Raw genomic sequence first — 27,111 nt, 5'->3', positions numbered from 1 at the left:
TCAGCTCAGTCTCCCCTCGGGCAGGTTCAAGCCATTCCCCTTGGCCTGGCCCTACAGGCCCTTGTCCCAAGCCCCTCTCCAGCTTTCCTGCAGCCCCTTTAGGCACTGGAGCTGCTCTCAGGTCTCCCCTTCAGGAGCCTTCTCTTGTCCAGGCTGCCCCAGCCCAGCTCTCTCAGCCTGGCTCCAGAGCAGAGCTGCTCCAGCCCTCGCAGCAGCTCCATGGCCTCCTCTGGCCTCGCTCCAACAGCTCCACGTCCCTCTTGTGCTGCTGCCCCAGAGCTGGATCAGGGCTGCAGGGGGGGTCTCCTCTTCATGCAGCAGAGGGGCAGGATCCCCTCCCTGAGCTGCTGCTCACTCCATACATACACACATCCACTGTATAAATACATCGAGTTTAATCAGGATGGAGAACATCTGTGCTGTGTAGCTTGTGCTGGGCTACAAACCCTCCTGTGCAGGGATGTGTTACATGGATGTACTTACAGAGGGTGTACATCTGTGAACATTCCATCTGGAAAAGGGGGGGAAGTTCTTTCTCTCCATCCTGTATGTTAAAGGAGACTCACAGAGCGGTTAGTGGCACCTCCACTCCGCACCATGTAAGTGAAGCTCTCCTGGCTCGGAGTGAGGACCATCCCTATGGAGGCTGCAGGGAGCAAAGCTCAAGCCCCAGCCCAGCATGGTGGTGGCAGAAAGGCCAAGCCAACTATGGGACATATGGTGGCATGGCAAAGAACACCAAGTAGCTTGGTGGCATGGGTTTCCTCTCTCTAGTCATTGTGTCCAGGTGTGCTGGCTTTGATTTTGGTGGACCCTGGTTAGGAAGTGACAGCAGGGAACAAAGGGTGCCAGCATGGAACAGGCTGCCCAGGGCAGGGCTGCAGGCACCGGCCCTGCAAGGGTTCACACCCCGTGGAGATGAGGCCTCAGTGCCATGGGGCAGGGGTGGCGTCGGCACTGATGAGAATGGTTGGATGGGCTTAAAGGTCACTTCCAACCTGTTTGATTCCATGATTTGGGTTCTGGGCTAAGCAGGGAGCTGGACCCAGGTGGTGCTGAAGGTGCCCAGGCTGGTGACAACACTGCTGGCTTGGTCTAACCCAGCCCAAGGTTAGAGGTGGGAAATCCAGCATGGGTGTCCCATTTACCCTTATGTCCCCCTTCCCAGTTCCCAGTTTGGCCAGGAATGCTGTCCCAGCATTTTGCAGTACCCATGGTACCAGCGGGCCCATGTCTCTTATTGGTGTGGCCTCATTCTGGAGACTGGGGAATAGGGATGTCCCTGTATTATCCCGTTAAACTTCCACGGCACTGATCTTGAGCTGAGAAAAACACATCCTCATGCTCTCCAGACACGTATGAGCTGAACTAAACCCTCCCCAGGGCCCCATCAGGGAATCTTTAAACCAGAAAGGGGAGAAATCACCCCACAGCAGCTTGTTCTGAGCCAGGGACTGTGTCCTCCATGGTCCCACCATGCTCTCCACGGTCCCACCAGTAGTTTTTATTGCATTGGTGGCTTGGCCACTAAGAAGCCATGGTGCTAAGCTGCTCAAACTGAGCAACCAAGCCAGAGGACACTGGATCTGTGCCATGATAGGGTTAATACTGTGCTGCTGCAGTGGAGATGGAAGTGCTGAAAGCTTGGGAGATACCATCCTCTTGTCCTCCAGGATGTCCCCAGCTGAAGCCATCTCTGTTCTGTGGAGCTTAAAGCCAAAACTGCCCCAAGGCTGATCCTGGTGACACCGAGGTGTCCCTTGTCCTCACCTAGGAGCCATAGGTGATGCAATGGTCATGACGCCACTTGTTGCTCATCTTGTCCAGGAGGTAACGGGTGCTCTCACGGAACTTGCGCTGGGTGAAGTAGAAGAGGATGGGGTCGAGGACACTGTTCATACTGGCAAAGGGACGCGTGCACTTGTAGGCAATGGCAAATGCCTGCAGAGCCGAGCAGGACAGGCTGGGCGAGGAGCGGACAATCAGGTAGATGGTCTTGGTGAGGTGGAAGGGGAAGAAACTGATGGAGAAGACGATGACCACGATGATGATCATCCGCACGGCTTTGTCCTTCCTCTTGTGCACCACCAAGCCGATCAGCTCGTCCTTCTGGCACAGGATCCTGGCCATGCTGCAGTAGCAGGCGAGGATGGCCACGAAGGGCAGCAGGAAGCCGGTCACCGTGAGGGTGATGCCATAGGGGAAGTAGGCAGAGGAGCGATCTGGCGGGCTCAGGTCATAGCAGACAGTGCGGTTCCTCTGGGTGCCGGTGGAAGCGAAGACAAAGGTGGGCAGGCACTGGGCGATGACGATGAACCACACTGCAGCACACACCAGCCACGTCAGCTTCTTCCCCTTCTTCTTGTGCCACGAGGCCAACGGGTGGCAGATGCCCAGGTACCGCTGGACGCTGATGCAGGTGAGGAAGAGGATGCTGCTGTGGAGGTTGGTGTAGAACTGGAAGCGGATGAATTTGCAGGTGAAGTCCCCAAAAGGCCAATAATCCTTCTGGGTGTAGTTGTAGATGAGGAGAGGGAGGGAGCAGACGTAGAGCAGGTCAGCCACGGCCAGGTTCAGCATATAGATCATGCTGCGGCTGAGCGCCTTACGGGCCACCCAGACCTGCCCGATGACCACAGCGTTCAAGGGCAGCCCCACTGTGAACACCACTGAGTAGACCAAGGGCAGCAGGACCTGCTTGAACTCCTCGTGGAAGGTGCATGAGTTCCTCGCAGTGCCCACAAGGGCTGTCAAGTTGGCCATGGTGGTGGTGTCCCCCATCGATGGCCTCTCTGCTGGTGTGGCCCTTCAGCAGTACCTGAGGATGACAAAGGAGATGGTTGGTGGTGACTTGGACATGAGATGTTACATACGGCACGGGAGGATGAACCTGGACTGCTGTGTGCAACCTCACAGCCATGTCCTTCTGGGTCGGGGAAACCTTTACTGTCAATACAGGCTGGGGGATGAAGACATGGAGAGCAGCCCTGAGGAGCAGGACTTGGGGTGTTGGGTGAGGAGCAGCTCCCCATGACCCGGCTTCAGTGAGCGCTTGAGCCCAGAACCCCCCCATGTGCTGGGCTGCACCCCCAGAGCGTGAGCAGCAGCTCAGGGAGGGGATCCTGCCCCTCTGCTGCACTCTGGGGAGACCTGAGAGCAGCTCCAGTGCCTAAAGGGGCTGCAGGAAAGCTGGAGAGGGGCTTGGGACAAGGGCCTGTAGGGCCAGGCCAAGGGGAATGGCTTGAACCTGCCCGAGGGGAGACTGAGCTGAGCTCTTAGGCAGAAGCTCTTCCCTGTGAGGGTGCTGAGGCGCTGGCACAGGGTGCCCAGAGAAGCTGTGGCTGCCCCATCCCTGGCAGTGCTCAAGGCCAGGTTGGACACAGGGGCTTGGAGCAAGCTGCTCCAGTGGAAGGGGTCCCTGCCCGTGGCAGGGGTTGGAACTTGATGAGCTTTAAGGTCTCTTCCAACCCAAACCAGGCTGGGATTCTACAGGTCTAAACCACGATGATGGATTTAGGGGTCCCACAGGAAGGTGAAGATGGAGACAGCGGCACCACAATGGGTGGTACCACACAGGACAGTGTGGTGACAACGATCACCACCACCTCAGCTCCACTTCCCCCAACACTTGCACCCAGTGGGGAGGTTTGCACAAGGCCAAACCACCCTCACCCCAATGCAGGAGAAGGACTTGCAGCCGGGGCCGCTGTCAGCCATTGACACGGCCTCCTGCTCCTCTGCAAGGGGTGCCAAAGCCCTACAGCCAGTCACCCCTAGGGCTGCGTCCCCTGAGTGCTCTGTCCCATCAGGAGATGCCACCTGCATGGGGCCCAGCACCACCCACAGATGTTTTGTGGTTGCTTTCATCTGGGAATCAGGGCCGATGATGCTCCAATCCCAGAGGGTTTTGGTTTCATGGGCTAAAAGCCCATCACTGTGGCCTCTGGGCTGCTCTGACCTGGGGAACAGACCATCTGCTTCACTCGAAGGCTGAAACTACTGCAGAAGACATGGTCCTATAGCACAAAGAGAGCCCTGGCCCCAGCCATGGCACTCGCTGTGCCACCCATGGGCGCTGCACGCTCCCAGCAGCTTGCAGGTACAAGCAGAGCTGCTTCTCCTTCCTCCTCTTGCTTCCTCCATCGCTGGTAGCCCTTGCTGGTGGCCTGGGGCCAGCACCCACTTCCCCTGAACACCCCGGCGCCTGGTGGGGATGAGCTCACTTGGAGAGGGGTGGCAGTGTCCCCATGCTGGTTGGGAAGGGGAACTGGGGCAGGGAAGGGTGCGTGGGGCAGAGGGGACCAGGGGGAACACACGAATCCTACTGTTGTGGCCCCACTTTGGGTCTTTGGGGACCCATTTTGGGTCTTCGGGGCCTTACCAGCCCCACAGCACAGCCCAGCCGTGGGGTCAGGCTTGAGGAGGGTGATGGGGACATACACAATGGTCCCCTATTTTTGGGGGTGCTCTGGCTTGTAGATCAGGCCCCCCCCCCCAGTGCTCTCCCTGCTGCCACATATACTTCCTAACCCCTGCACCCTACTGAGCCCCTATAGCACCCCACTGAGTCCATCTGTCACCACATTGCACCCCATTGTCACCCCAGCTCCAGGCAGTCGCAGCATCCCCCCCACCCCCTCCAAGCCAATAAGTGCCCTGGGGACCCCCAAACCCCTCCTCAAGGGCCCAGGGCACCCAGCCATCACCCAGGGCATCCATGTGAGCCCCCCTATGCCACATGTGCTCACAGGAACATTGCCATGGTACTGGGGACAAAGAGGCCAGCAAAGAGGGGTCCTGGGGGACCTGGGAGTGCATCTTACCTCCTGGGGTGCCATGGGGTGTCAGGGGGTGTCACAGGGACCCGCTGCTATGCCCAGCACCGGCCACATCTGTGTCTCTCAGGTGCTGTGCTCACCCCATTGAGCAAGGCTTCCCCTTTCCACCCAACAAGAGCACCCTGGGGTGATGGGGAGCAGAAAGCTGGGTGGCAGGGTGGGCATTGAGCTGCATGGCACAGCACTGTGGGCACTGCACGGCACTGCACGGCACTGCATGGCACTGCACGGCTATGACATGGCACAGCCAAGCCCATGCCAGCGCCTCCATCACAGCTCCACATCGTGTGCATACAAACCTATGCCCTACACGCATACATAGATCCCCTATACACACATATGCGAGGCTCTCTGCGCACAGACGTGTGTGCACACCCCATGAGGGAAACAGGGCACTGAACCCCAGTGCTACCAGGTCGGGATGAGTAAAAAAGCTGATGGAAAGGAGGAAAATCCCTCCCAATCCCAGGAGAACTCCAGTTACAGGATGCACTGTGCAAAACCTTTCTATTAGACACCAGAAAATCTCCACCTCAACTGTACCCACTGCCTGCAACCACCGTAACCCCACAATCACAGTTTGCCATCACCATAAATCACCATGGTTTCTAATTAATGAAACCACATCAAGATGCTTGGCCTCATCCTGCTGCTGTGCCCAAACCCGGTGGATTATCCCAGAAGTCCCCTTTTTCACCCCAAAAAGCCATCACAGGGTGATGGGGTGGATGCTCTCTGTGCTCAGTTGCCCCTAAAAGCAAACATGGGATGATGGAGACCTGGACCTGACACCACAGTGATGGGCTCCAGGTGAAATCAGTCCCAAAATGAGACTTGCAAGGGGAAAAAAGGGATGCCCGTGGTGTTGGGGGGCTCCTTAGGATGAGACCACAGTGGGGACATCATAGTGGCTTGGTGGCAGGGCTGGGATGGTGGGGACGGAACTGAAAGCTCCAGCTCAGCAGATCTCAAAGGGGATGAATGGGGGTGCTCTCACTTGGCCAAAGCCACAGCATCCCTGCTCCCGAGCAGCTCCTGGCTGGTCCCAAAACACCTTCAGGTCCTCAGAGATGTGTTTCATCTGCCCTGGGGTAGTTGGGGACCGAGGTTTGGGTGTTCTAAGGGCAATCCCTATTTATTGGAGCCTGAAGGTGGAATGATGTGGACAAACTGGGACAACACTGGGCATGTTAGGGTGCTTAACATGGACCCATGGGGATGGGGCAGCGCTGAGGCTCTGGCTGGGCTTGTATAAACCCATACACAGAAACATAGGCACATATACAGCCGTATGTTCACACATATGCCTAAACATATGTATATATGCACGTACACCTCTCCATATACATATACCTCTACACCTATATATACAGACACATGCGGCTCTACACACACATACACACACACATACGTGTCTCTATACACATACATAGAAATATGTCTCTGCACACGCGCATGTACAAGCTTCTATGCCTCTATACACAAATATATGTCTCCAAGCACATGGACTCACACAGATGTGTATACCTAACTCCATTCATATATATACAGATGTATTTATGCTTCTATATGCTTGTCTATGCACATGTGCTTATATATAGCAATATATCTATACCTCTGTATATGCACAAATCCATATAGAGATATATATAAAGACAGAGGACAGGCTGCTGGCACCCGCAGCAGCGCAGAAGACCAGGTCCCTCATGCAGGTGTGAGGAGATGCTGTGTGTGACACCACCTGCAATACAGCACTGATCCCTATGGATGCCCCAAGAGATGCAGTGATCCCTATGGATGCCCCAAGAGATGCAGGAGCATCCTGGGTGCACCCCAGGCTGTGGGAGCAGAGGGAGCAGGGCAAACCCACCCCTCTGAGCCTCACACAGCACTCCTGTGGGGATCACAGTGAGGTTTTAAGCCTTGCTCTGTTGGAAAAGCTGCTAAAGCTCCCTAAAGCAAAGATCAGCAGTTACCATTGGGGTGGCTTCGGGATGACCCCAGCTGGAGCACCGATGCTCTCTGAATCTGACCCAATGCAGTCGGATCAGACCCCATCCTCCCCGGTTCTGCCTCATCCTGCCCAGCTTGATCTGATCTGCTCAGGTCCCATCCTGTCTGGTTCAGTCTCACCCGTTTGGGTCTGATCCTCCCTGATCTGGCCCCAACCTGCCCAGTTTGATCTGACCCACTCGGGTCCCACCCTGCCCAGTTTGATCTGATGCTGTCAGGTCCCATCCTGCCTGGTTCCATCGGACCTTCTTGGGTCTGATCCTACCCTATTTGGCCTCATCCTGCCCGGTGTGGTCTGACCCCCTCAGGTCTCATCCTTTCCAGTTCAGTCTGACCCTGTTGGGTCTCATCCAGCCCAGTTTGGTCTGACCCTAACATAACCCTGTTTTGCCTGACACTCTAGGGCCCAATCCTGCTTTGTCTGGCCTTAACCTACCCAGTCCGATTGGACCCTTTTGGGTCCGATCCTGCTCGCTTCACTCTGACCCACTCAAGTCTCATCTTACTCAGTCTGGTCTGACCCTGTCGGGTCCCATCCTGCCCGGTTCACCCCGACATTCTCGGGTCCGAACCCATGGGGTCCCATCCTGCCCAGTTTGGTCTGACACTGTCGGGTCCCATTCTGTCCGATCCAGCCCCATCCTGCCCAGTTCATTCCAGCCCTCTCTGCTCTCATCCTGCCCGTTCTCTTCGACCCTCTCGGCTCCATCCTGCCCCGTTCTGTCCGACCCCGTTGGCTCCGATCCTGCCCGATCCAGCCCACTCCTTCCCGGTTCACTCGGACCCTCTCGGCTCCCTCCCTGCCCGGCTGGATCTGACACCGTTGCTTCCCATCCTACCTGGTCCAGCCCCATTCTTACCGGTTCACTCGGACCCCCTCGGCTCCCCCCCCCCCGCCCGGTTCTCTCGGTTCCGTCCCCCCCATACGCGGCACTCACCGGCAGCGGGATGCGCCCGGGCGGCAGCAGCGGAGCTCAGAGCCCGGGGCCGCCCCGCAGCCTCCGGCCGCCGGCCCCGCTCCGCCCCGGGGCCGCTCCGCTCCGCCCCGCTCCGGCCCCAGCACCTGCGGGGGGGGGGGAGCTAAGGAAGGGTCACATCTGGATTTGGGTTGGGGGGGGGGAGAGCGGCTGGATTGGGGGGTACCGACGAGTGTATGGGGGGGCTGCCGTGCAAACGTCTGGCTTGGCATCACAGGCGAACATCCGTATTGAAAGGGGGTTGAGGGGCTTCCAACACCCCCCAAAAGTGGGATTTAGAGGGTGCGATGCTCATGCATCACTCAACAGCATGGTCCTGGCTGGGCACTGGGAGCTGCTGAGCCCTCGGTGGGTGGCTGAGGGTTGGGGACAGGGTCTCCCCATGGCCCCAAGTCCCCGCCGAAGGGGTCGGTGGCTTTGGTGATCATTAACCAGGAGGTCAAGCCCCGGTGCTTCCTGAGCATGGCTATTAAAGTGCAATAAGAAAAGGAACCCTGAGGGAATGTGTTGGATATGAAAGGGCTGATGCATAAACAGCGCAGGGATGCCGGGATTACTCAGGATGCTGGGCTTGGTCCTTCCTTTCCTTGGAAGCCCAGTTTGCCCTCCAAAATGATTACCTTCCTTCCTTTTTAGGGGCTTCTGATGGCTCTTGGTAGAGGTGGAGGGGAAGGAGGTGCTGGTCGGCATCACCCGGACGATGGGGCATCTTGATGGGGCTCCCCGATGTCACCTCATTGAGCGATGCACCCCCAGAACTGCCACCTAAATATGAGATGAAGGCTCTGGGGCAGGGGTCTGGCTCCATGGAGGGATGAGGAGGTGGAACAAGGGGCTGCAGCCTCTTTAGATCCCACCGGCGCCTGCGCTATGCTGGACAATGTGGGCTTTCATCGATCCTGGCACGAGCCAGTGGCCAAGCCGGGTAGTGGGGCCACAGGGGAGATGGGCTCTGGCAGGAGCAGCAGTGAATATGTGCAACCACAGTCAGGCTGGAGCCAGCACCTTCATCCTGGGGCTGCCCGGGCTTGCGGGGTTGGGTTGGTGATGGCTCAGTGCCCTCATGAAATTCCCTTCTCCTGCCACAGGAAGATGGAAACTGGGGTGGGGGGGGGAAGCGTCTTTCTTCTTTCCCTAGAATAGAGCAGAAAACAAACCTTGTGCAAACAACCCCCTGCAATGAGGAACCCAAGGAGCCGCACAAGCATCCGTAGAACGCAGCTGAGAACGGACACAACTCACTCCTCCGATGAGCCGCCGGTGAAAGCACTCATCCCACCTCCAGCTCCAGGGCAAGCTGCAGAGCTGGTGGCAAAGAGCTGGTGTCCTCCTCCCTCCCAGCACAACGGATGTCCTTGCAGGTCCCCAAGGTGAATGCCTCACAGCCAGGTGTCCTGCTGTGGGCACAGTGTAAATAACGTTAAAGAAAGGATAGAAAATAGCAGTGGTGGCTGCCTTCCAGCCCAAACAGCCTGCACTGAGCCTGGCAGCACCGGGAATAAAGAGGAATGCCTGGAAAAATGACATCTTGGGGATTGAATAGGGATGGGAGAGGCAAATGGGATGGAGGCAGCGGCAAGGCTAGGAAAGAGATTTCCAGCCAGGCATCATTCTTATACCTCTTTTTATCCATGCAGAAGGCAGGCAAAGCTCATTGGGAAGAATAATCAGGGCAAGGGAATGGCCTGGGTTCCTCTTGGAGCCGCACCGATTGGGTTAATCCTTGGCACAGAGGCTGGATTCGGCCTCATGAGACAATTGGGCTGCCTGGTTTCTGCTCCTCCGGCCGGCCGGTGCCAGTAATCGCGCTAGAGGCTGACTGCAGGCGACCCATTCTGCTGCTGCTGCCTGGGGTAATTGCACCTTCCCACACCGGCTCTGGCTTTCCAGTCGCTGTTGGGATAGTGCGGATGGAGAGAGGAGCATCTGTGATTGAGGACAGGGAGAGCAGCTGGGGCCGTGCTCCTGCGATGGACACACAATTCCTGTTGGAGGTGAAAAGCAGCGTTTTCCAACTGAAGCCTCAGGAATGGGGCGTCCCCACCACTAAATGATGGATGTCAGCATGGGGAGGGCTCTCCAGGGCATTCAGGTTCCCCCCTAGCACAGAGATGCCAAGCTGCATCCCTCCTGCTCCGCCGCAGCTCGCCAGACCGGAGATGTCTTGCAGGAGGAATTTCATTACATCTAAAAGCCATTAATAACGGAAATGGAGTTAATTTCTCGTGTCTTCCTGGGCACAGAGTGGTAGCTCTGGCTGGGTTTGCTCATGAGGACGTGCCATTTGGTGGCAGTTCTTTTATAACCAGAGAGAAGATGGCTCATGTGCAGGTATCTGCTGCCCCTGCCTTTGAGTCCTCAGGTTTTTGACAGAGAAAGTGTCTGGGGGACAAAGCCTCATCTCTTGAGGTCCACCTGGTGCCCTCCACCCTTTTACTGCAATCAGTGCTCACCACAGCCAAACCAGTGCTGCTTCCTGGGGTGAAAGGCCCAATAGAAGAAGAAAAATCATCTCGCTGCTGGATGTCTCTGTTGGAGAAACTGGTCATGATCATAGAATCATAGACTCATAAAACAGTTTGGGTTGGAAAGGACCTTCAGGTCATGCAGTTCCAACCCCCTGCCATGGGCAGGGACACCTCACACTAAACCATCCCATCCAAGGCCCTGTCCAGCCTGGCCAGGGATGGAGCATTCACAACTTCCCTGGGCAACCCATTCCAGTGACTCAGCACCCTCACAGTGAAGAACTTCTGCCTTATCTCCAATCTAAACTTCCCCTGTTTCAGTCTGAACCCATCACCCCTTGTCCTATCACTGCAGTCCCTGATGAAGAGCCCCTCTCCAGTATCCTTGTAGCCCCCTTCAGACACTGCAAGGCTGCTATGAGATCCGAGCTCCACTTTTCTGGCCAACAAACCCTAACTTCCTTCTGGACGTGATGAGGTCCCAGTGGCAACCTATGAGCTCAATGCACCCATTCAGCCAGGGCTCCATGGGACTGCCAGGAAACCTTGGCTTTGATAGGAATTCAAGCTAAGAAGCCCTGGCTTTACTCCAAGTGGAAGCTGACCCACTGCAACGCTGGTGTTTCTCAAGAAGCATGTTTCAGTTCATTTTCCTCTCCAACCTGCTTTGTTAGAGCCCCATGGACGGCAACAGGGAAAGAAGGGATTGTTGGGCTCCTTCCCCAGCTCATAGGTGATTGACACCTTGGTCTTCACAGGCTTTCTTTCATCTCACCATCACACCCTGATGAGCATCAAGGACTCAGGGTCACTTCCACTCGATGCTTTTCTTTGCTTGGGAGTCCTCAAGGAGTAGTGTGGAGAAAGAGGATCCAGGATTGGGTGGTGTCTTAGGCTCCAGTTCGATCCACAACCTCAGCAGAAGGAAAGTTCTATGAGTCTATGAGTCTTCAGGAGGTTGCCTGGGCTCAGACCACCTCATCCATCTGCTGGTCAAGCAAGTTGGGAAAGGAGAATTTGGGATTCATATCTCTGGGTCTTTGCCAGCAGGAAATCCCAGGGCTCAGGGCATGAGGGGGTCTTGTGATGGAGGTTTCCAAAGTGGTCCTTCACACTTCTTACCCACCTTTGAGAGGTCTTCTTCACCGCCACTGCTAAGAGGCTCTGAAAAGAGTGAGAGCATCAGCTCTCGCTACCTCTTCCTCATCAATAATTGCACTTCCTCACTTCAAGGACAGAGCTGGGGTCTGGGATGGGGACATCTCTGAACTTTGCATAGTTGAGTGGAGATCAAATGCCTCAAGGATGACCACTGTCCCTCCTTCAGCTCCTTCCCCTCCGTCCCATGCTAGCAGATCACCCAGCCCTTTTAGGTTTTCACCCCTCAGTAACTCCTCTCTCCCTGAGAGAGCCCTGAGCTCCTGAGGCTCAGCACAGTGATGGCCGTACATATCTTCTCAGCAATACACCTCTTCATAAACACCCATTATCCCCATGTTCCATGATCACAGGTAGAGAATCCCAGACTGGTTTGTGTTGAAGAGACCTTAAAGCTCCTCCAGCCCCAACCCCTGCCCCAGGCAGGGACCCCTTCCACTGGAGCAGCTTGCTCCAAGCCCCTGTGTCCAACCTGGCCTTGAGCACTGCCAGGGATGGGGCAGCCACAGCTTCTCTGGGCACCCTGTGCCAGCACCTCAGCACCCTCACAGGGAAGAACTTCTGCCTCATATCCAACCTAAATCGCCCCTGTTTCAGTTTGAACCCATCACCCCTTGCCCTATCACTACAGTCCCTGATGAAGAGTCCCTCTCCAGCATCCTTGTGAGCCCCCTTTAGTTATTGGAAGGACGATGGGAGAATATGGTATAGGACAGAGGTGCAACCCACCATGGAGCTCCACCATTGAGTACTGGGAGAACTGGGCTCAACCAGCAGCCCCAGGGATGGGTCCAGATATCAGGTGATACTAAAAGGATGTCCAAATTCACCTCAGGTGCCCATGGGGACCTGCAGGATCTGGTAGCTGCCCAGTGGGTGATGGTGGAGCACTCCATGTCCCTTTGACTCACTACTTCCAGGCTCCTCCACCTTCCGGACCGTGCCGTAAGGGAGGAATAAAGAGGTCAAAGCACACGAGACATGGAGGTACCTTTGGAATTTCCCACTCAGGAAGGATTTACAATAACTTCCCTTGACTCCTTGCTGTTTCCTCGATAGTTTGTTTGCTTTGGCTCTTGGAATGGAGTTCTCCAGCTGGAGAGCTCTCTCTGGGGAACGATTGCCCCCCACTTACAACCAGGGATAACGGGTGGACAGATTGGGGGAGATGCCCTTTTGGGGTACTACTATCCCAGCAGGACCACACAGTTGGGCACATTTATAGGGTGAAAATACCTATCTGAAAGCCACAAACCAGCATCAACTCAACCCAAGGGGCTCCACGCTCATGGACCATCTCCATCAACACAGGCCAAACACATGTTCCGACATGCCACCATGTGCTGCTTCTGGTTGTCACCTGCCTGGTGGCCACCCAGCCCTTGGGTCTTATGGAGGGGTTGAGGCACCATGAGGGTGAGATGGGCAAATTTCTCGCCCGACTGGGTTTGAAACGCCAAGAACCCAGCAGTTTTGTGCACAAGGGATTTAATGCTTTGCGTTTAAAACTACCTGGGGCAAGGTCTTGTTGCTTCTCCAGGAGCCCCACGTTCAGTTCTGCTTGGAGCAAGCCATAAGGGCCTTAGTGGGTGCTGAGTTCACCTGGGACTTCCACACCACAGCTCCAATCTCCCAGCTGGATGGACATGGAATCTTTTAGTCCCTGCACTTAGTCCGTACCTTTTTATAATGGGGATTTTAAGTCTTTTGCTGCTCTTTTTGCTCTTTAACACCGTTAAATGCAATGCCATTGACTCAGGATGCCCATCCCCTTGCCAAAGGCAATGAGGATGCAGTGGGGACTTTAGGGACTCTTGAGCAGCCAAAATAACATCCAGGCGTGAGGAGTCTCCCATAGGGACCTAAACTTCCCAGGAATTCGAACTCAGAGCATGGACCATTTGCTTCCAATGAACATGCAGCTCTTGGGCTGCTTTTTCCTTTGCTTGTAGATGGGTCCATCACACCCAGCCACCATGGCAACTATATAAGCCTCAGTGTCCTATTCCTTCCATTGGAAAGGCAACCAAAGAGGATATGTATTTGGGGAAAAAAACATCCCTTTCATGTCTGGCGTTGATGTTTTCAGATGTTTTCTGTGTGAGGCAACTCATGTGCCCTTGCTTCTCCCTTTCGGTTCTGTTTCTCAGAAGATCACGCCATGCCCTTGAAGAGGGAGAAAAGGGAAGCCAAGTGTGTTTTGAGTCTAATTCTTGGAATTAGTCTCTTCCTTCTACAAAAGGAAGTGCTTTTTTTTTGTTAGTTTTTGCTGGAAAAGACCAGAATTACAGAAACAAGGAGAAATTTAGACACGAGTTTTCCTTTCCACCACATAGAGGTGGACAAAACCACCCCACCAGTGCTTAAGGTTTCTACTCAGCTAAAGCAAACGCGATGCTAACACTTAGTAGGAAGAGTTTTGCTCTATCCCTGATATTAATACTCCTTGATTTATGGATAATGGGTATTCCACACTGTTTGCTGGGAGATGACTGAACAACGACTTGCTGGAGGCTTTACTGGGAGCATCCCTACGGAGGGACCATTTCACATCCTCCATCCTCAAACGGGGATGATTCCCATCATTTTCTCCGCACTCCATCAGGAAAACTCTCACATCCCCTTTTCTGCAAGCAGAGAAGGGCTTAAAGGTCCAGCAAATCCACTTAGGGCTTGTTCTAGGGTCTGCTTTGGGTTACGGGCACATTGCCCGTATAGAAGCAAGACTAGGGGGTCTGGGGTCAGCATGGGGCCCAGGATAAGGAGGAGAACAGGGATAACTTCCCAGAATGGATGCAGTTCTTGCAGGAACGGTGCTGGGAACAGCATTATCCTTGGCAGCATCTTCTAAACAAACCTCAGCGCAGAGCTGGTGCCCAGACGTCTTGTACAAACACTGGGGTGAAGCTCTAACAAGGAAAATACAATCCTGGGGGGTCCTGGCCATCAATTGTCAGGGTTTGGGCAAACCCAGGCATGGTTGCTGCACCTTCTCTCCCAGCGTGGTGGTTTGCATGTGCTTTTGGGTCTTGGGTGCTGCAGGGAGGGAGTGTGGTGAGGCCTTTAGTGACATGGGTTAGTGGTGGGGTTTTAGTGCTGGGGTAGTGGTTGGACTTGATGATCTTAAAGGTCTTTTCAACCCAGTTCATTCCATGATATATGGATGCCCATCCAGCACAGAAACATGGTCAGGAGATGCTCATGGATGCTCAGGAGATGCTGATGTGGAGGTCAGGTGCACTCTTGTAAGACCATCCTAAGCAAGGAGGTCTGCACCCATCACTGCTGGAAGTGGACCAGGTGGTTCCTGGCGCAATGGTGAGATGACCCCAACCTGTGCCTCAGTTTCCCCAGGGGCATGAAAGAGTGAATGCCCAGCTGCCAGCTAACAGCTAGGAAACACTGCAGGACCCTCCAATGGAGGGTTATACCCCACGTCTGCTGTAGGTGAAGTTTCTTAGATCAGAGTCCTCCTGTCCCCAACCTGCCCATCCTGGGCCACCTGGGCCACCTGAGACCTGCCCAAGCTAAAAATGCTTAAGCAGGTCTGTCCCGTTGGGGATGTGTTGCAAAACCAAGGAGCAGGGAAGCTCTGCACACGGGCAGGGAGGGAGGAGGGGAAGCTGATGGCAAACAAGACCAGCTTGTTCCGCTCGCGCTTGCATGTGCCAGCAGGCAGCAGCGGGGACTTAACTCCCAGTGCTGCTCCAGGGTGCCACGTGTTACCCTTCCTGCAGGGCATCAGCCTCTCTGATGTGGGTTTCCTAATGATTTCCTACAAAAGAAGTTTAATTTCATTTATTTTATCTTATTTTTGAATTTTAATTAATTTCATTTCATTAAATCTCATTTAATTTCATTTCGTTTCAGAGAATCATAGAAAAACAGGCTGGTGTGTTGGAAAGGGAAGACTTGGAAGGGGCCTTAATGCATGTACAGTCCCAGCCCTTCCACAGGCAGGGACCCCTTCCACTGGAGCAGCTTGCTCCAAGCCCCTGTGTCCAACCTGGCCTTGAGCACTGCCAGGGATGGGGCAGCCACAGCTTCTCTGGGCACCCTGTGCCAGCACCTCAGCACCCTCACAGGGAAGAGCTTCTGCCTAAGAGCTCATCTCAGTCTCCCCTCAGGCAGGTTCAAGCCATTCCCCTTGGCCTGGCCCTAAAGGACCTTGTCCCAAGCCCCTCTCCAGGTTCCCTGCAGCCCCTTTAGGCACTGGAGCTGCTCTCAGGTCTCCCCTTCAGGAGCCTTCTCTTGTCCAGGCTGCCCCAGCCCAGCTCTCTCAGCCTGGCTCCAGAGCAGAGCTGCTCCAGCCCTCGCAGCAGCTCCATGGCCTCCTCTGGCCTCGCTCCAACAGCTCCACGTCCCTTTTGCATTCTTGCCCCAGAGCTGGACCCAATACTCCAGGTTTCGTTTCATTTCCTTCTATTCAATTATACTTCATTCTATCCCAATTTATCCTTTTTCTTTTCACACTGCCAGACAGCTCAGCCCCAGTGCCAGGCTCAGGGAAAGGCAGACACAGAGCTGCCAGTGGCTCCATTCCTCTCTTCCCATGCACATCAATCTGAGATCCTTGATCTCAGCTGCTCTAACATAAGCTTTAGAGCTAAAGACCCAAATGAGTCTTTAACATAAACAGAAAAAACCTTGTGAAATAGGTTTAATTTCACATATCCAGTAATCCGAGGCATTGTCACCTCCTTCCTGTTATTATCGGCCATGTTCTTCTATTCTTGGATCCTCAGGGTTTTCAAAGGAAAACTGAACAATAACAAGCACGAGATGAAAATAAAACCAGAAAAACAACGGGAATGATGGATGAAGCCGTTGGGCTTCCAGGAAAGTGTGATGAGAAACTCCTGCATGGAGATGCGGCTGTGCCATGCTCTGAATCTCCACCGGATGATGAAGGTGCTACGCTGCCTTCAAGAACAACTGCGATGGAGCAGCTTGTGGACTTGGACCTGTTTGGTCCAAGCTAGCTCATTACAACAGGGCGGTTGGAGGAAGAGCCATGGATCCTCTCTAGAATGTTTTGTCGTGGGTTCTGTCCCTGACACACAATATATTAATGGTCAACTGGACCTTGTCTTCTAGAGGCCATGGGGACAGGCTGCGACCAGGCTGCTGCAAGGAATCATGTCATTAAATGTCTTTTCCCAGCACCTCGACATCTGGTTTTCAACACAGACAGAGGAGGAAACACTGGTTTTCTCCACTGGGATAAGAGCAGGTGCAAACAACTCTTGGCTAACCAAGACCTTTGGGCATGACACACCTTGTGCTCTCATCTCACCTTGGCACGCCTGAACGTGCCTCTCTGCTCAGCCCCAGTGTGAGGGCTGAGCTGCATCCCATGTGCTTGATCTCCTCCTGGGTGAGTGTCCAAAGGCCCCCATCGCTGGTATTTCAGAGGCACCGTGGTCGACACAGAAGTGATCCGTTTTGGACATTCCCATGTGTGCACACGTGTGCACAAGCTGTTGATGTCTGCCAACACCAGAACAGCTCAAGGGCTTGGCTCCCACCCTCCCAGCTCCTGGATGGGTTCCTCCGTTGGCTCTTCTCCCTCTTCCTTGCTCAGCATTCCAGCTCCTCCCTTCTCCGCAAGCCCATCACTTGCCTGGCATTAACACAGGAGAGCTCCCAGCTATCAGAGACGTCACCAACTCGCTCTTCGCGGTGCTGGGGCTTGTGTGTAGAGAGGCTGATTCCTTTGGGCATCTTCCAAGCAGATGGGTTGTGTTCCTCCATTACATCCCCATACAGTCTTTGGAGGCATCATGCAGGGCCTGGAGAGGACAACGATGCCCATGGAGGTCCTTGGACTGTCACATAGGTCCTAAGAGTGTCACATTGTCCTAGGACCGTTGAGTGAGGAAGATGTGCTCACAGCAACGGGCAATACCAAACTCACTGGTGTGCCAGTAGCGTTGAACTGCCTGGTTTCTCCTTCTCCTCCGCTTCCTCCTCCTTCTTCTCCTCTCCTCCTCAGGCAGTTAATATTGATTTGGCTTAGGAATTAGCTTCCCTTTTTGAGATTCAAAGGAGCCGGAATTGGTACATTAAATAAACAGCAGCAGTTTATGACTCACACCGTGGCCCCGTGCCAAGGCAAGCACGAAAGCAGAGGCCTCAGCCAAGCTTTGGGAATTGCTCAGTGTCAAAACCCGGATGGGTCTCTCTGAATGCATTTGGAGCAGGTGGAAACCTCTCCTCTGCCGGTGCTCAGGACCTCCGCTCCTCAAGCAGAATGGGGTCAGCAGAACATCCCACTTACAAAGGGATGCCACTGAGCAGGAAAACCTTGTCCCTGAAAGGCACATGGGTACCACAGGGACACAGAACCCATCCCAGCCCTTTTCCACACGCCACACATCGTGCTTGCTCCGGCATGGGATGATGCAGTCCTGCAGATTCCCAAAAGGTCTCTGGTTTTGAGTAAAATGAGCAAGAATTGTTTGTCTTTTTGGGTAGGAATGATTAAAGAAGTTTTAAATAGCAAAATTGTCCTTTTCTACAGTTATTTCCCTCGTTATTCCCCTTCTCTGGTGCTGGTTTGTAAACACTTGCTTTGATATACCTCACAAAGGATTTCCTTTTGGCTGGCTCCTTACACGCCTGTTTCCATCCAAATTCCCATACAAGGACAATGGGGAACCAAACCACTTTCATCCTTGTAACCTGCCCAGAACCCTCTCGTGTGTTACGGATGAAGATCAGACAGGGTGAGACCACTCCAAGGTCCTGGCTGAGATGGGTGCCAACCATGTGCCAAGGAGGGGAAGTGTCTCCTGTGCCTGTGTGCAAGGCAAAGGTCTAAAGCTAATGGAAAATCCCCAGCAGACATGGGACCTCCATCACCTTAGGCCAAGATGTTTCTTTGCATGGAGCCACTCTCATCTCAGCTGGAGCTGGTGCTGCAGAATGGAGCTGAGCCGAAGCCTTTGTGCAACTTTACACGGCCTAAACCAGAAGGGACAATCTCTTCTTGACCCCTTCAGCCACAGCTATTACGGTCTTCAGTAGACAACCAACACTCACTACCCATGACTTCAGGAGACCCACACCATGTCCGTATCCATCCTACACCATCCATCCACCCAGGGCCATCGGTCCTTGTCCTAGAGGCACCATGTCTCCAGCCCCACCATGGCCCAGCCCTGCCTGGACTGGAGATGGGAAGACCTGGAGGATCTTACCAAATACATGAGGATTTTTTGTGTAAATAATACAGAATTGAGAAAAGAATAAAGAAAATGGAGCCAGGGTCTTCTGAGTGGTGCCCAGTGAGAGGACAGGAGGTGATGGGCACAAACTGGAACACAAAAAGTGCTGTTTAGACATTGCTTCCGTGAGGGTGGTCAAGCACTGGCACAGGTTGATTGTTGAGGTTGGGTTGTTGGGAGTCGCAATCCTTGGAGATGCTCAAAACCCATCCTGCCATCACCCTGGGCAACCCACTGTCAGTCACCTGCTTGAGCATGTGGTTGGACATGCTCAAGATGTCCAAGGCGCTTAAGATCCTTCCATAGAATCATGGAATGGTTTGGGTTGGAAAGGACCTTTAAGATCCTTCCTTCATCCATTCTGTGGAAGGTAAGGGAGGAGAGGGCATCCTTAGGGAATAAACCCTATCCACTTGCATGGGAAGGAGAGAGTCTCTCCTGTGCCCAGTGGGTGCCCAGGAAAGCCCTTGAAGCCACAGTCTGATATAATGAGGATGTGCCTGCCCTGGGCTCTGTCTACTCCTTTGCGAGGTGGAGGGGCTGATAATGACATCCCAACGATGATATTCCAAACCCTTATATGAGGCTTTCTCCCACCCACCACAGTGCACACTGCAAATGCTGGCCAGGCTGCTTTGCCCCATGTAGTGGCCTTGTGAGGACACAGTGGGCTCCTCCTCCTCCTCCTCCCTCCCCAGCACATCCCAGACAACCTCCAGATGTGTTGCAGAGGATAAACACCATGTGTTTGTCATTAGAGCAGAGATAAATGCTCCGGCTGAGGCGGATGAACTTCTGTCCTCTCAGGCAGGATAGCGAAGTCCAGATGTTAGCACAGCTGGCAGGGTTGTCAGGGCTCTCATGAGCAGAGGGAGGGGGCTGCTGCTGGAGAAACATCTGGACACAGAGGCTGCTTGACCTGGTCTGTATGGAGATGGGCCCCTTTCCAACTGGTTTAGACAAAGGGTGATGGGTTCAAACTGGAAGAGGGGAAGATCAGGCTGGATATAAGGAAGAAGTTCTTTACTGTGAGGGTGCTGAGGCGCTGGCACAGGGTGCCCAGAGAAGCTGTGGCTGCCCCATCCCTGGCAGTGCTCAAGGCCAGGTTGGACACAGGGGCTTGGAGCAAGCTGCTCCAGTGGAAGGGGTCCCTGCCCGTGGCAGGGGTTGGAGCTGGATGAGCTTTAAGGTCCCTTCAACACAATCCAAGCTGGGATTCTGTGATCCCAATCACGTTCAAGATGTTCTCCAGGCTGTGGAAAACACCAGACTTGAGGCTTTTGGGAGAATTAGATCCCAGTTTCCACAGCCACTGCAGAACATGTGCTCAGAGTATCTTGCACTCGTCAAAAGTAAGAAGAGAGTGAGGATGATATCAGAGCTGGAAGGATGGATGTGGTGCACAGATCTGTACACAGCACAGAAATGCTTCTCATGCTGCTTTGCTTTAGATATGTCTTTCCTAGGCTATGGCAATGCTTTGGCTGCTGCCATTGATTGGTTGGACCAAGGTAACTCTCAAGTTTGGAGGCCTGTGGCTTAAGTGAAAGGCTGAGATCAGAGCCAAGGTGGCATCTGGGCTGGGGAGAAAGCAGGAGAAATACAGGGCTGGTGAGAACCTGGGTGGTTAAAAGGGTAGAGAATGGTTTGTGGCACGAAAAGGCACCTGCTTCCTGTCCCACTTCCTACTTTCTGTCCCACGAGAGCATCTCACTCCTCGGTGACACCACGGACATGGGAGGAGGAAGGGTGAAGGCAAAGGGCTGAAGCTGGTGCTTTGCTGCGGGTGTTCAGAGGGGTCACAAGCCTTGTCTCTGGGGACAAAGTGGCACCAGTGCTCGAGCAGTGCTTTGGGTGCGAGCCAGGCAGTTTTGGGGATGCAGAGGTTCCCAAGCAGCACTGCTGACCGAGGCTTGGAGGGGGTTTCAAGCAACCACAAACTCCCTAAAACCACCGTTATCTCCAGAAATGAGCCAAAATGGGTGCTGAGCTGCTTGACCTCAGCAATGGGAGCAGAGCTGGCCCATGTGTGCTGCGATGCCCAAGCCCTTTGCTCCAGCTCTTTGCCCTTGTGAGTGAGGTTGGCTTTCTGAGGGCCTTGAGCAGCTCTAACCAGGCTCATCCTTAGCCCAAACAGTCCCATTCCTACCCATGGCTGGCTCCAGCCTGTGCTTCCCTCCAGGACTGCTGCGCTCAAGGGCACCTTGAACCCTTCACCCATTATGGATAAGGGGAGAGAGGCACTGAGCCCCACATTGCTCTGTGCATGGGGGGCTGGAGATGCCTCTCTTCCAGCATGCACTTCCCAATCCTTCCAGTGCTTCCAGACTAAGGGAAACAGGCTCCCAGTTTGAGAATTAAAGAGAAAAGATGAAAAAGCAGAGGAAAAAGGGGTGCAGCCACGTATTTCCTGCCCAAAACAGCCCCTCCAAGACACGGCTCTCATCCAGCCTGCAAAATCAGCTGGAAAAGATGGAATGTGCTCCCAGTTTAAAACTGATCCCAGTTTGTAAGCACAGGGAGAGTGTTTGTGGGGAGATAAGGGCTGGTACATACGCAGGGTGCTGGGATGAGATAACGTGCAGGAGAACAGCCATCAGCAAATCCCTGCCAGGCTGCACAGCATGGGAATGTGTCAGCTCCGTGAAGCTGGATCCAGGGCCAAGCGACCCTGGGCTGTACCAGAGATAGGAGAGGGACACACTCTGCCAGCCTTGAGGGCATGGGTACATCTTGTCCTTCTAGGACTACCAAAATGATGTGCTTTCGAACCAGATTGCTTTGTTCTGCTGCCTTCTGCATTCCTGAGGTTAAAAGTCACTACTGTAATGAAGTGTAACTGGTCCAGGCAGGACTCAATAGCTGGTGGGAATTGGGATTAAGCGGTGTGAAGAGGTTAGAAAGGGTCTTCAGAAGGGCTGGATGCTTTTCCAAGCAGGCCAGCTGCACATGTGGGACCTGCCATGCCCTGCGTGTTGGCACGGGGACCGCAGGTCTCATAGGGGTCCTCAAAAGGTGCTCGGAGCAAAGTGCATTGCCGGAGGGATGGAGACTCCTTGGAGGAAGCCATGAGGCAGCATTGGCTGGCCAAAAATACATCCCTGGATGGCAAAAACCTCCTCTGCCCTCATCTAGAGAATGATGCAAGTTGTCACTGTTCCAGCCGGTGGATACAGAAGGTTTCCATAGAATCATGGAATGGTTTGGGTTGGAAAGGGCCTTAAGATCATCCAGTTCCAACCCCCTGCCATGGGCAGGGACACCTCGCACTAAACCAGGTCACCCAAGGCTTTGTCCATGACCTGCTTGGATGTGTTTCTCCATCTCCTTACCTTGTATTTGAGCTGGATGTTAAATCTCTGCCAGTCTCTGCACGTGTGTGCAGGAGACACCAGTACAGCTCTGACCGTTCCCCTATGGGATCCAGGCTTTGGTCCCTTCTCCAGTCCTCCGTGGCATTGTGGTTGGATGCAATGTCATGCTCAGTGTTGTTTCCTTTGGAAAACCCTGGTGCTGGGTCTTTCCCTTTCCTTGGATGCCTGGATGTCAGCTGCCCCAGGCCCTTCTGCTTGGTCCGACTGCAGGCATTTACGTCCTCTTGCTCTCCCCATCTCTTTTGACTTCGACATTGCTCCTTGCACCCTGGTCAATGTGCGCTGAGCAGGTCTAAGCATCCCTGCGGATTTGCCTGGTTCTTGCTTGGTTTATCCATTCACCCAAGGCTCAGGCTTGTTTTCAAAGGACAATGCAAGCACTTAATGCCACAAAGGGCCTCAGCTAGCGATTTCTGAATAGCTGGGGACAAGGCTTGGGATTATAGAGAGCCTTTTGCTGCCTACCTCTGAATTGCAGTGACCTCCCACCAGTGCCTTGGAAAGAGAGCACACAGGCATGCAAACAACACATGCAAAGCCAAGTATTTGTCCTTTCATGCTCCCCCATGAAGGGTTTCTTCTGTGGAAAGCAGAGCTATCCCAGTCCTAAACTGGGATGAAGGGGAGAGGAAGGGGGAGATGCAAAGGAAAGGGAGGCTGGAGGGGAGCAGGTTGGCTGGGAAATAATAACAGAGGCAAACAACGAGCTTAGAATCATAGAGCTCCTCTCCGTGATGTTTCCAAGGACACCACGTCTTCTTCCGTGCTGGTTTTAATGGGTTACTTCAAGCAAGTGCTAATGTGCGTGGCTGAGAAGTGTCCTGCTTCTCACTGCAACCAGCTGCGATGGAGATGGGACGCGTCAGTGTGTTTGCACTTGGGACATGATGCCAGAGAAATGGAGATGAAATGGATCAGGAATCGCTGCTGTGCCCAGCAAGGAGCTGGGAAAGAAGCAGAGCTGGTGCTTCACTGGCATCTCTATCAATGGGGATCCATCCTATGGGTGGAAAGGAGCTGCTGGCTTCGTGGGCTTGTCCCAGTTTGGAGACTGGGAAGTGCTGGTTCCTGAAATTCCAGCTTTCTGGCCCCACTGAGGAAAAGGAATGCCTAGAAAATACTGGGAAAACTCCGGGAGGAGAAGATAAAAAGAGACAACCCTATAATTTGCTGTGCATTGAAAGCCCTTGTGTTCCTGAAGGCAGCTGTGTTTGATTTTGGAGGGGCCTGACAGTGGCTTGTCTAAGAAACAGGATGCTCATCAGCACACTGGAGTGTGTTTCTGTGTGATGAAATACTTCTGAGTCACTTGATCACAGCAGGAGGAAGGTGGAGAACTCGGAAATGGTGACGTTTGCACCAGGGAAGAAGAAGGAGGCCGATCCTGAATGATGCCTCCATAGGGGGCAAGGCAGCGAGAAACCCCTATTAGACATCAGAGAATCCACTTGTGATAAGGCCTCCAGGCTCTCCAGCTCCACAGGGAGCACACGAACTGGGCATTGCCATGCGGCAAGTGGCTGCCTGTCCCCTTGTCCCCCACCAGCCCAGCAAGAGATCCCCTGGTCCTTGTTCTCCTTCCCCTGGTTGCCCATGGTCTTGACCATAAGATGCTGGATCAGATACCCAGGGTCTCATCCTGTCTTTGCCACTGTAAGACCTCAGGCACATCACTTCAGCCCCTTTCCACCTCTGCATCTGTGATGACCTTGCTTGAGGAGCAAAGCTTGGTAAGATATAACCCACTGGGTCAGCCTGCCCCGGGCTTTGTGTCCTGGTGGTCCCTGTGGCTTCCACAGCCGGGGATAAGAGCCAGCCCAAAGAGGTCAGAAACCATTCCCTCTCCATCCTCCTTCCCTCTGTGCCCTGGGGAGTTTCCAGTTGTGCTTTCTCTCTGGATTGCATTCCAAACCTCAGGCCACACAGAGCAAGATGATGGCAGGGAATGGAATTTAGGGGAGAAAGGCGATGTCCCCATCCTCTGCTCTCCACGAGGTCAGAAAGCTGAGTGGTTAGGAAAGGGCTTTGCCTCTGAGGAGACACCTTCCACTAAACCAGGTTGCTCCAAGCCCCATCCAACCTGGCCTTGAGCATTATCCATGTGGGTATCTTGAGGTGATTTTTGTCTCTTGATATGTTTTTAGCCGGGCAAAGGGTTATTCACCATTCTCCATGGAAAAAGGGGGCTATAACGTGGCTTAGGGCTGCAGATACACCACCAAGCCAAGTCGTTTTATAGATCAAGCACCACCATATGTTGAGGATGCTTCTCCTTAGCTTTTCCTCTTCTTCCATAGCATCCATGCATGAGCTCCTGGTGTTGCTGCCGAGCTGCGATGGACACAGTCAGAGCAAGGCATTTATTGCACTGCCGCAGCCTGACCAGCGGCTCTGCGGGGCTCAGGCTGGGAAGTTCAAGCATCCCGGCCCACATCCAGCTGCATGGGGCAAAGCCAGAACAAATATCCCTCTTAGACCTATTAGGCTGAGGCTACGCATCGGGAATGTCGTTGCCTGCTTGGAGTCTGCTGGCTGGAGCAGAGGGCCAGGGAACTTGTCCCTGGAGGAGTGTGGTCTGAGGGCAGGGTGACCACACTGTGTGTACAGGGCAAAAAAACCCAGCTCCGGAATGGAAATGTCCATGGAAATGTGTTCCTGTGTGAAGCACCATTTGTTTCCCACTGGACCTGGTTGTTCCAGAGCCTTGTGTGTATGACGGAGGGTCCCTCTGAGTGATCAAGTCAGGCTCTCGCTATCTCCATCAGCCTTGACCTAGGAAGATGGTGGTGGTGGTGGTGAGATCCCCTGGACCACGGCCTAGACCATGGTAGATCTGAAAAAGGGCATTTTCTGCAACAATATTTGCTTTCAAAACAATATCATTCCGTCTCTTGTGGAGTGACAAGCAGAGCTGGTGCATTGGATGTGGCTGCTGCCGGATGCTCTGGGCTTTTCCTTGCAGAGCTCCACAACCGTTCATAAAATCATAGAATCCCAGACTGGTTTGGGTTGGAAGGGATGTTAGGATCACCCAGCTCCAACCCCTGCCACGGGCAGGGACCCCTTCCACTGGAGCAGCTTGCTCCAAGCCCCTGTGTCCAACCTGGCCTTGAGCACTGCCAGGGATGGGGCAGCCACAGCTTCTCTGGGCACCAGCACCTCAGCACCCTCACAGGGAACAATTTCTGCCTTAGATCTAATGATTCAGCCTCTGAAAAAGCCTTTAAAGCTCTCAGGTCCTGAAATCCCTCCTGATGGAGCCCTCAGTGTGTGCTCCATCCTTGATGCTGTATGGCAAACCTATAGGGTGAGCCGTTCCTGGGCATTATCTTGATGGGTTTGAGTTGGCACAGGCTAAACCCCTACATGGCCCTGTTAGCAAGTAGGATGGATTTAGCAGAGCAGGTTCAATGACTGCAAACTATTTGCAGTGAAAGGGGAAAGAAAAAAGCTACTCCTGCATTGTTGAGCTGCAGAAAGGGAAATTACAGAGAAATGAGGAAGCTCCTCAGAATAAAGCAGCTGAACACCAGGACGAAATGTTTGCAGAGGGAGTGGAAGCTTACCGAGGGTGCAAATGTAAAGCACCCATTCAAAAAGGCCATAAAAAGGTTCCCCAGGGCAGCCAGGGCTTAAGATCAGGGTGGAAAACGGCATTAGAAGAGAGAAAGTCTCCTGCGGAAGGTCCATGCTATGTCCAAAAAGGGAGGCATTGAAGAGGCCAGGAGCACAGCAAGCTGAATGCAAACACTGCTCACGTGCGCATGGAAGATTTTGGGGAACAGCTCACTAAGAGCTGAAAACAGAAGTGAGAGGAACCAAAGCCCACAGTGAAGAGCTGCAGGGCTTCATGGTGTTGAATGAAATTCATTGTGCTGAATCGCATGGAGGAGGTGCCAGCATCTCCACTGAGCTATCCCTGTCCTTCTATCCCATGGGCAGATGGGCTGGAGGTGTCATAAGCCCCAGGAGGGGTGGGATGAAGACCTCCTGCAGTAATTATTCAGCTCCCCAATGGTTATAAAGGACCCGTTGAAGACCCTCATTGTCCTCACCAAGACATGGAGCTTGGCGACAACCGCTCCATCGCCCACCCGCTGTCCTACGTGGAGGAGGCAGGGTGATGCATGGAGCTGATCCAAGTGGGAAAGTTCCCAAGGCAGGGAATTCTGATTATGGAGAGATGATGGAGCACACGAAGCCCTCCTCCACCGCACAGAATGCCGCAGCACTGAAGCAGGGCGTGCTTCCGAGCCGTGCCGTGCTTTAACCCCAGCCGAGACCGGGATAAGCAGGTATCACATCGCTCCTTCCTTATCCCCTGTGCCTTCCCCAATGGCCTCTGCCAGTGATGAGGCACTGGGGCCTATGTAAATATATGCATATCTATAAGCACAACATGTTTAACCCCCAGATGTATATTTATACATAACACACATTTCACAATGTCTTTAAGCAGCGGCACTGCCGTTACCAGGATATCTCCAGATACCCACAGGAAATCCCTTGTCGGATGACAATACAAAACACACAAGAGGCTCTTTCGGGTGGTATCAAACCACGTCCTTAAACCTGAGATTACCTGGGCTCCGTTTGCATGGTGCAGGGTAAACTTTTGCCCTTCCTGGATAAGGATAGTTTTGTCTCTCCCTGCTTTCGTGACTGTTTCATCTGCAGCAAAGCAACCGCGCCTTTGTCTTGCTCTTTTCCAAGGAAAAAGGGGTTTCTTACAGGCTTCGACCTGATTCCTCCTCCCACACAGGGTCCACGTCAAAAGTGCGTCCACCAGTTTCACAATCATCCCATTAACCCACAACCGGATGAAACCAACAGGGAGCTGGGGCTTGGGCAGGGGCATGGAACAACCGGGTGGTTGAACCAAAATCTGGGAGGAAAAGAGGATTCTGGCCAAAGGAAGGACAAAGAGAACCATTTCTGTCGGGGTTTTTAACGCTTGACTGTTTCGGTTTGTGGGGTCCTCCTGAGGAGCAGGACTTGGGGTGCTGGGTGAGGAGCAGCTCCCCATCACCCGGCTTCAGTGAGCGCTTGAGCCC

General features: G+C 53.7%; 1 protein-coding gene across 2 annotated transcripts; it reads right to left on the bottom strand.

Annotated features, from left to right (window-relative positions):
• Positions 1–380: 380 nt before the first annotated feature.
• Positions 381–26,830, bottom strand: P2RY6 (pyrimidinergic receptor P2Y6). 2 transcript variants are annotated; one of them, XM_065675904.1, is made up of 2 exons: positions 26,640–26,830; positions 381–2,818 (listed from the first exon to the last, which is right to left on the bottom strand). In XM_065675904.1, the coding sequence occupies exon 2, from the start codon at positions 2,779–2,781 to the stop codon at positions 1,771–1,773; it is 1,011 nt and encodes a 336-aa protein (XP_065531976.1). In that variant the 5' UTR covers positions 2,782–2,818; positions 26,640–26,830; the 3' UTR covers positions 381–1,770. The 2 variants fall into 2 exon arrangements, with proteins under 2 accessions (XP_065531976.1, XP_065531975.1); XM_065675903.1 differs by lacking the exon at positions 26,640–26,830 and adding an exon at positions 7,790–7,883.
• Between the last annotated feature and the right edge of the window lie 281 nt (positions 26,831–27,111).

Source organism: Lathamus discolor, chromosome 4 (assembly GCF_037157495.1).
Source record: "Lathamus discolor isolate bLatDis1 chromosome 4, bLatDis1.hap1, whole genome shotgun sequence".
Lineage (NCBI taxonomy): Eukaryota > Metazoa > Chordata > Aves > Psittaciformes > Psittacidae > Lathamus > Lathamus discolor.
This window is presented reverse-complemented; position numbering and strand designations above follow the sequence as displayed.

Coding starts and splice junctions, on each gene's coding strand:
- P2RY6 (XM_065675904.1), bottom strand. CDS start 2,781: ATGGGGGACACCACCACCATGGCCAACTTGACAGCCCTTGTGGGCACT.